This window comes from Mandrillus leucophaeus, unplaced genomic scaffold (genome assembly GCF_000951045.1).
Source record: "Mandrillus leucophaeus isolate KB7577 unplaced genomic scaffold, Mleu.le_1.0 Scaffold11, whole genome shotgun sequence".
NCBI lineage: Eukaryota > Metazoa > Chordata > Mammalia > Primates > Cercopithecidae > Mandrillus > Mandrillus leucophaeus.
In genome coordinates, this window is record NW_012099209.1 from 987,216 (window position 1) to 996,534 (window position 9,319).

At 56.5% G+C, this 9,319-nt stretch overlaps 1 protein-coding gene across 1 annotated transcript in view; it reads left to right on the forward strand.

Annotated features, from left to right (window-relative positions):
- MYO9B (myosin IXB) overlaps positions 1 to 9,319 on the forward strand; it is a 144,931-nt gene that overhangs the window by 124,451 nt on the left and 11,161 nt on the right. The window contains exons 23-33 of the mRNA XM_011991046.1: positions 1,858 to 1,991; positions 2,201 to 2,391; positions 3,486 to 3,584; positions 3,690 to 3,863; positions 4,348 to 4,389; positions 4,658 to 4,769; positions 6,760 to 6,833; positions 7,457 to 7,649; positions 7,745 to 7,873; positions 8,162 to 8,267; positions 8,595 to 8,726. Coding sequence (XP_011846436.1) covers positions 1,858 to 1,991; positions 2,201 to 2,391; positions 3,486 to 3,584; positions 3,690 to 3,863; positions 4,348 to 4,389; positions 4,658 to 4,769; positions 6,760 to 6,833; positions 7,457 to 7,649; positions 7,745 to 7,873; positions 8,162 to 8,267; positions 8,595 to 8,726 — 1,386 coding nt within the window. The remainder of the gene's footprint in view (positions 1 to 1,857; positions 1,992 to 2,200; positions 2,392 to 3,485; positions 3,585 to 3,689; positions 3,864 to 4,347; positions 4,390 to 4,657; positions 4,770 to 6,759; positions 6,834 to 7,456; positions 7,650 to 7,744; positions 7,874 to 8,161; positions 8,268 to 8,594; positions 8,727 to 9,319) is intronic.

Here is a 9,319-nt window from a genome sequence, read left to right on the forward strand (position 1 = left end):
AAAAAAAAAAAAAAAAAAAAAAAAAGCCTCTAGGGCAGAATCCTTCCCGCCTCTTCTGGTTTTTGGGGGCTCCAGGTGTTCTTTGACTTATGGCTACATTACTGTAATCTCTGTCTCTATCAGCACTTGGCCTTCCCCTCTGTGTCTGTCTTCTGTCTTCTGTCCCTTAAAAGGACACATGACTGGATGGATGCCGTGGGTCATGCCTGTAATCCCAACACTTTGGGAGGCCAAGGTGGGATGATCACTTGAAGCCAGGAGTTCAAGACCACCTGGGCAGTGTGGCAAAACCTTGTCTCTATTAAAAAAATGTCAAAACATAGCCAGGCAGGACGGTGCATGCCTGTAGTCCCAGCTACTCAGGAGGCTGAAATAGGAGGATCCCTTGAAGCCAAGAGTTCAAGGCTGCAGTGAACTGTGATCATACCACTACACTCCAGCCTGAGCAAGAGAATGAGACTCTGTCCCAAAAAAAACTTTTTCTAACTTAAAAGATAATGAGCTGGCCGGGCGCGGTGGCTCACACCTGTAATCCCAGCACTTTGGGAGGCCGAGGCGGGCAGATCACGAGATCAGGAGATCGAGACCATCCTGGCTAACACGGTGAAACCCCGTCTCTACTAAAAATACAAAAAAATTAGCCGGGCGTGGTGGTGCACGCCTGTAGTCCCAGCTACTCGGAGGCTGAGGCATGAGAATGGCGGGAACCCGGGAGGCGGAGCTTGCAGTAAGCCGAGATCGCGCCACTGCACTCCAGCCTGGGCGACAGAGCCAGACTCCGTCTCAAAAAAAAAAAAAAAAGATAATGAGCTAGGCGCATGGCTCGTACCTATAATCCCAACAACTCAGGAGGTTGAAGTGGGAGGATCGTGCTCATGAGGCCAGGAGTTTGAGGCTGTAGTCAGCTACGATCACACCACTGCACTCCAGACTGTGTGACAGAGTGACACCCCAACTGGAACAAAAAAGAAAAGAAAATGGAGTCCCCCTGTGGCTTCTGTTTGGTGTCCTTCTTTCTTCACATAACTCCCCTGCCAGTACAAAGAAAGGGCTATTGCTCTTTATAAGATGATCCTTTTTTTTTTTTTTTTGAGACAGAATCTCACTGTGTTGCCCAGTCTGGCAGTCTGGAGTGCAATGACATGATCTCAGCTCACTGCAACCTCCACCTCTCAGACTCAAGCGATTCTCCTGCCTCAGCCTCCCAAGTAGCTGGGATTACCTGTGTGCACCACCATGCACGGCTAATTTTTTTTTTTTTTTTTTTTTTGTACTTTTGGTACAGAAGGGGTTTCACTATATTGCCCAGCCTAGTCTCAAACTCCTGGGCTCAGCTGATCCACCCACCTCAGCCTGCCAAAGTGCTGAGATTACACAGGTGTGAGAGCCACCATACCTAGCCAGATCCGTGGTTTCTTTTTTTCTTTTCTTTTTTTTTTTTTTTTTTTTTTTTTGAGACAGAGTCTCACTCTGTCACCCAGGCTGGAGTGCAATGGTGCGATCTCAGCTCATTGCAAGCTGCAACCTCCGCTTCCTGGGTTCAAGCAATTCTCTTGCCTCAACCTCCCCAAATAGCTGGGACTACAGGAACCCATCACGCCCGGCTAATTTTTTGTATTTTTAATAGAGACAGGGTTTTGCCATGTTGGCCAGGCTGGTCTTGAACTCCTGACCTCAGTTGATCCACATGCCTCGATCTCCCAAAGTGCTGGGATTAGAGGCGTGAACTACCACGCCAGGCCAGATCCTTTTTTGAGTCAGGCAATGATAGAGCATTTGCCATGTGTCCAATCACAGGGAGGCTGGGCTTCACGTCCATTCTCATTTCAGACTTAAGCCATGTACTTTCTCCTGCAGATCCACGTTTAAGAGGCTTTTTCTGCATAAAACCAAGGATAAAAAATACAGCCTGGAGGGCGTGGAGGAGTTGGAGAATGCTGTGTCCGGGCAGGTGGTGCTGGAAACTGCCACCATGAAAAAGGGCCTGGAAGGTTGGTCACCTGCAGCCTCAGGGACAGCAGAGCCACCAGTGTCCCTGGGGACATTCATTGTCCCCAAATGGGGCCTTGAGTTGGCTGTGGGCCAAGCCCTAGGCACAAAGCCAGGGGTTTCTGGCCCTGGATAAAGGCATGCCGTAGGAGGTCCTCTGCATCCTTCCCCCAAATCCACCCTCACCAGCTGCTTCCTGTCCCATCCTCAGCCCCCTCCGGACACCAGCACCGCCACGCCGCAAGTGAGAAGCGCACCAAGGAGCCAGGAGGCAAAGGGAAGAAGAACCGAAACGTCAAGATTGGGAAGATCACGGTGTCAGAGAAGTGGCGGGAATCGGTATTCCGCCAGATCACCAACGCCAATGAGCTCAAGTACCTGGACGAGTTCCTGCTCAACAAGGTGGGAGCACTAGGGGAGAGCCAGGGGCATGAGGCGCGGTCCGCAGGAGAACCGTCACAGCCAGGCAGTGCTTTCCGAAACACACACCACAGGGCTTAGCAGGTCAAGAATACAAAGTGCAGGCTCACGCCGGGGACAGCGGTTCGTGTTTGTCATCCCAGCACCCTGGGAGGCTGAGGCAGAAGAATCACTTGGGCCCAGCAGTTCAAAACCAGCCTGGGCAACAGAAAGACCCCATCTCTACAAAAGGTTTAGATTTTAGCTGGTGTGGTGGTACACACCTGTAGTCCCAGCTCCTGGAGGGCTGAGGCAGGAAGATCGCTTGAGTCCAAGAGGTTGAGGCACCACAAGCCATGATCGCAGCACTGCACTCCAGCCTGGGTGACAGAGCAGACCCTGGCTCAGAAATAATAATAATGCATATTTGGTCTCAAAGCAAAGATTGATGAAGCACTGTGTGCAACAGAAGTGGAGGCGAGCAAGCTGTGGCTGCCTTCAGGAGGGTTATACCCCATGGGGCTGGGGGTTGGGCAATCCTGCAGCAGATAGAGCTACGTTTGGGAGCTGCACAGCGGCCACAGGGGGTCGATGGGGACACAGAAGGATCAGGAAACCCTGCTAGGAGTAGAGGCGTCTTGAAATGACCAGACCATTCCAGGCATCCCGGTCCTAAGGTATGGCTGGGTGTTGAGCCCCTGTGTGGGGCAGCAGGAAGGCCCTGAACTGACCTGTAGGGGGGATTCTGTCCTCCAGGGAACACTGGCAATGTCTGGGGACATTGGGGTTATCACAACCTGGAGGGAGGGCGCTGTTGGCCTCTGGTGGGTAGAGGCCAGGGATGCTGCTTAACCTGCTGTGGCGCACAGGGCAGGCCCCACTGTGGAGAGTAGTCCTGCCGTGAATGTCAGTGGCTTTATAACTCTGACATTTATAACTCTGAGATGAGAGATCAGGCTTGGTCAGAGGGACTGGATTTTATCCCAAGAGCCTAGGGGATGACTTAAGAGAGGATACAAGTGACCCGTTGGGCACCTCCTCGGGTACGCAGGTCCCCAGGCCTGAGGCACGCAGGGTCAGCTCCTCTCCCCTTCCAGATAAATGACCTCCGTTCCCAGAAGACGCCCATCGAGAGCTTGTTTATCGAAGCCACCGAGAAGTTCAGGAGCAACATCAAAACGATGTACTCTGTCCCGGTATGTGGCGGCCCGGCCTTCAGCCTTTCCCATACCCTGCTCAGACCCGTCATTCCCATCCGCCCCTTGCCCGGGCCTGCGGGGTGACGCCTAGCATTCCCACAGAACGGGAAGATCCACGTGGGCTACAAGGATCTGATGGAGAACTACCAGATCGTCGTCAGCAACCTGGCCACTGAGCGCGGTGAGAAGGACACCAACCTGGTCCTCAACCTCTTCCAGTCACTGCTAGATGAGTTCACCCGTGGCTACACCAAGAATGACTTCGAGCCAGTGAAGGTGGGCAGCCCAGCACGCCGCGCCCACCCATGCCTTGCCATGATCACTTACACCAAGCCCACCTGACATGCCATGCCCACCCATGCCCTGCCCATACCACGCCCACCATGCCATGCCATGATCACTTACACCATGCTTACCTGTGCCTTGCCATGATCACTTATGCCACACCCACCTGACATGCCACGCCCACCCATGCCACACCTATGACATGCAACATGCTATGCCTACGCATCGCTTGCCATGATTACATGCCACACCCATTTGTGCTACGCCTACCTCCTGGTGGGGAGTCCTGCACCCTCCCCAACAGGGCCTCACTTCTGGGCGTGGGGTGTCTGAATGGGGGGTATTAGGGACAGTGATGCCACTCCAGGTGAGGGAGGGTTCAGGGTACCCAGATTCCTGGGTTATGGGGTGCCAGGGGTGGGTTGGGTCACTTCCCAGGGGGCCCCTGTCGACCTCCTCCTTGTGTTCCTCACAGCAGAGCAAAGCTCAGAAGAAGAAGCGGAAGCAGGAGCGCGCTGTGAGTAGGCTGCACGTGGATGACAGTCCCAGCAGGCGAACGTTGGCAGGAGCGTGCACGTGTGTGTCAGTGTCAGTGTGTGCATGGGCCCGTCTGCACGCGTATGTGTGCGTGGATACGTGTGAGTGTGTTTTCTCCCCAGCACATACGGAGCCGTAGTCTTGAATAAGCAGACCCACCCCTGAGATCCCGTGGGCCATCATCCACCAGTGGCTGGGGAGGGCTGCCTTCCCCTTCCCCCGCCCAGCACCCTTCTCTGGCCTCACAGGTCCAGGAGCACAACGGGCACGTGTTCGCCAGCTACCAGGTTAGCATCCCGCAGTCGTGCGAGCAGTGCCTCTCCTATATCTGGCTCATGGACAAGGCCCTGCTCTGCAGCGGTGAGTGGCTCCCCGCCCAGGCCCCAAACCCCTCCACGTCCCCCACCACCCCTCACTGCTCAAGAGGGCTTCAGGGCCAGGCAGAATGGCTCACACCTGTAATCCCAGCACTTTGGGAGGCCGAGGCAGGGGGATAGTGAGGTCAGGAGTTCGAGACCAGCCTGGCCAAGATGGTGAAACCTCATCTCTACTAGAAATACAAAAATTATCTGGGCACGGTGGTGGGCACCTGTAATCCCAGATACTCAGGAGGCTGAGGCAGGAGAATCACTTGAACCTGGGAGGCAAAGGTTGCAGTGAGCCGGGATCACGCCACTGCACTCTAACCTAGCCAACAGAGCAAGACTCAGTCTCAAAAACCAAAAGAAGGGTCTTCATCCCAGCCCAGCCACCAGGTCAGATCTTTCTGGACCGTTGCCCCAGCCATATCCCACCCCCTCAAACTGTCCACCATCACCCGAGGGGCAGAGCCCAATTCTCAGCTGGCCCTGAGGCCCCCAGTACCCAGCGCCCACCCCCATCTGCAGCCTCCTCTCCTCCTGGGCCCTGCCTCTCTGTCTGTGTATACGCTGCTCCACTGCCTGAACCACTGGCCCCTCCTTCCCCAGGCTCCTCATGGTCCCTCCCCTGTAGGCCAGACTCAGCCCCAGGGGACCCTAAGAGATAGGGCCCAGGAATGACCCAGCCGATCCATGGTCACACAGCTTTGAGGCGGCCAAGCCAGGACCCAAGCCCAGGCAGCCTCCAGAGACCCAGCAGGGCCAAGAGGGCCTCTCCCGTATGTGTGTTTCTGCCAGAACCAGTCGGGCCAGGGTCTTTTCAGCCCAGAAAGCAGCCCCACCACCCCACATCTGTCCAACAGTCAGTTGTCATGGTCCTGAGACACAGATGCGGGACCCAGGCCCGTCCCCTCACCTGATTCCATCCTTCCCGGGTGCCAGACACTCTCTTCTTTAGTGTAGCCAGTGTACCCTCTCCCAAGACGTCAGCTGGGTGGCCTGGGAGTCAGTGTGGTTGGAAGAAGGAAAAGTAGCATTGTCTTTGCCCCATGACATCCTCATCCCAAGTCCCCAAAACCACCTCCTGGCAGGACTTTTAGATCTTTAGTTCTGCCAGGAGTTGGCCCTGAGGCCTTGGGGCAAGGATGTCACAGGTCCCCACAAACACCTGCTCATGGTTCCACTAGCCAGACTGGGTCTGAGGCCACGAATGGCCACCTTGAGCTATGAAGCCTGCCCGCATGGCCTCCTCTCTCAGGAGTCAGGGCACAGGTGCCTGCAGTGTGGGTTTAGAAGTCGGCAGGCCAGGCACAGTGTCTCATACCTGTAATCCCAGCACTTTGGGAGGCCAGGGAGGGAGGGTCGCTTGAGCTCAGGAGTTCTAAACCAACCTGGGCAACATGGCAAGACCCCGTCTAAACAAAAAAATACAGAAATTAGCCAGGCATGGTGGTGCATGCCTGTAGTCCCAGCTACTTGGGAGGATCACCTGGGCCTGGGAGGTCAAGGCTCCAGTGAGCTATGATAGCACCACTGCACTCTAGCCTGGGTGACAGAGTGAGACCCTGTCTCAAAACGAAAAAAAGGAAACCAAAAAGAAGGCAATCCAGGCCGGGTGCGGTGACTCATGCCTATAATCCCAACACTTTGGGAGTCCAAGGTGGGCGGGTCACCTGAGGTTGGGAGTTCAAGACCAGCCTGACCAACATGGAGAAACCCTGTCACTACTAAGAATACAAAATTAGCCAGGCGTGGTGGCACATGCCTGTAATCCCAGCTGAGGCTGAGGCAGGAGAATCACTTGAACCCGGGAGGCAGAGGTTGTGGTGAGCCAAGATTGCGCCATTGCACTCCAGCCTGAGCAACAAGAGTGAAACTCCATCTCAAAAAAAAAAAAAGGGCAGTCGGCGGCCCCCGGCCAGCTGGGTGGACGGCTGCAGGAATCTGGGGTCCCCAGCACCCTCTGTGACTCCCACCCTGTGACCTCCTAGTGTGCAAGATGACCTGCCACAAGAAGTGTGTGCACAAGATTCAGAGCCACTGCTCCTACACCTACGGGAGGAAGGTGAGTGCAGGAGGCCTGGAACTCTCTAGAATGACACTCCACTCAGAGCCGGGTGCACCGGGAGGTGGTGCTTGATGTGAGGGCCAAGCGAAGCATTGAACAGCCAGCAGGGGGCAGCTGTGGCCTCTGGTTCTGCAGAACACACCATTGTCCCTGGTTCTGTCCAAACCCCTTGAGGCCCCCAGGCAGGGCCCAGGCCTGTGTGTGTCTCAGCTCCCCCAGCCCTGCTCATCCTTGCTCCCGAGAGAGTCCTGAGCCATGTAGAGGGAGGCCCCCCAACTCTGTGCATAAGGATGGGGTCCTGGGTGGTAGGGGTGCAACAAGAGTCAGGGACTACTTCTGTGAGGCGGCTGTGGGGGCCAGGTTATAGCTCTCTCCCCACGAAGGACCACCCATGCCTTGGGTAGCCTACAAAGGAAGCCCCTGCCCAGTGGCTGCCACACTGGCCTTGACCTCTGCAGCCCCACACCCCCAACAACTATGCAGAAGGAGACAGGGAGGGACAGAACAGCAGAGGAAGCCCCGAGGGCCTTGTGCGGGACCAGGAGGGACAGGCCCCCAGAGACAGCTGGAGAGGAAGACAGCCAGGCCCAGACCTGACCCCCCGACACCCGGCACTGCAGGGCGAGCCAGGCGCTGAGCCGGGCCACTTCGGTGTGTGCGTGGACAGCCTGACCAGCGACAAGGCCTCAGTGCCCATTGTGCTGGAGAAGCTCCTGGAACACGTGGAGATGCACGGCCTGTACACCGAGGGCCTCTACCGCAAGTCGGGCGCCGCCAACCGCACTCGGGAGCTCCGGCAGGCGCTGCAGACAGGTGGGCACTGAGGGCAGGTGGGCGCAGTGCCAGGCCCCAGGCGCAGCCGTCTCACCAGTGTGCCGCTCACCAGTCCCACCCCACTCACCCCACAGACCCCACAGCAGTCAAGCTGGAGAATTTCCCCATCCATGCCATCACGGGGGTGCTGAAGCAGTGGCTGCGGGAGCTGCCTGAGCCCCTCATGACCTTCGCACAGTACGGCGACTTCCTCCGAGCCGTTGGTGAGCCCCGCCCGCAGGTGGCCATGGCCAGGGTACAGCGCTTGCTGTAACCAGCCCAGGAGACAGGACCACCCGGTCCACAAGCTGAGAAACTGAGGCCCGAAGCAGTCGGCCCAGCCAAACCGGGTTCTCAGTTTGGGGTGGGGCCAGGACACCTCTGTAGCCATCCATTCTTGCGTGGGCACCACAGGGTGGATGGCACCCGTGCATCTCAGGTCGTGTTGGTGGGGACAACAGGCACCTTGGGGACCCTTGGGAGCTGACGCCCTCAAACCCCACTGCTTGCAGAGCTGCCAGAGAAGCAGGAGCAGCTGGCTGCCATCTATGCCGTCCTGGAGCACCTTCCAGAGGCCAACCACAACTCCCTGGAGAGACTCATCTTCCACCTCGTCAAGCAAGTGCCTCCCCACCTGCCCTCTGTGGGGTTAGGGTCGCACTGGGAACCCCCGAGGCAGCATTTCCCAGGGAGACCCGAGCTGGCGTTCTGTGGTGGTTTCGAACCAGGATGCAGACCGCTGTTGGGGGTTCTGGGAGGGGGCCAGGCTGCTGGGCCGCCCGGGTCCGTGGAGGTACCTCTCTGTGCTGCAGAAGCATCTGCGGTGCTGGGCTGCAGCACTGCTTTCCTAACAGGCACCCCAGGGCTCAGAAGTTCAGTCTCGGGGCTCCCTGGGACCTCCCTCCCTCAGCCGTAGCCGTCCTCTAACTGCCAGTGACTGTGCAGGGTGGCCCTGCTCGAGGATGTCAACCGCATGTCGCCCGGGGCCCTGGCCATTATCTTTGCACCCTGCCTCCTGCGCTGCCCTGACAACTCGGACCCCCTGACCAGCATGAAGGATGTCCTCAAGATTACCACGTGAGTGCCCGCCCTGCCCCGGGACCCCACGACAACTCCATCCATCTCTGTGTAAATAAATGTGTAAGAAAAGTCCAGAGCCAAGTGCAGCAGTTCACACCTGTAATCCCAGCTACTTTGGGAGGCCAAGGCAAGAGGATCACTTGAGGCCAGGAGTTTGAGACCAGCCTGGGCAACATAGTGAGACCCTACAAAAAATTCTGAAATTTTAAATTTTTATTTAAATATAAAAATTTAAATTTTTGTCTCTACAGAAAATTTAAAAATTAGGCCAGGCATGGTGGTTCACGCCTGTAATCCCAGCACTTTGGGAGGCCAAGGTGGGTGGATCCCTTGAAGCCAGGAGTTCAAGACCAGCCTGGCCAACATGGTGAAACCCCATCTCTATTAAAAATACAAAACTTAAGCTAGGCAAGTTGACTCACGCCTGTAATCCAGCACTTTGGGAGGCGGAGACGGGCGGATCACCTGAGGTCAGTAATTCGAGACCAGCCTGACCAACATGGAGAAATCCCGTCTCTACTAAACATACAAAATTAGCTGGGCGTGGTGGCGCATGCTTGTAATCCCAGCTACCTGGGAGGCTGAGGCAG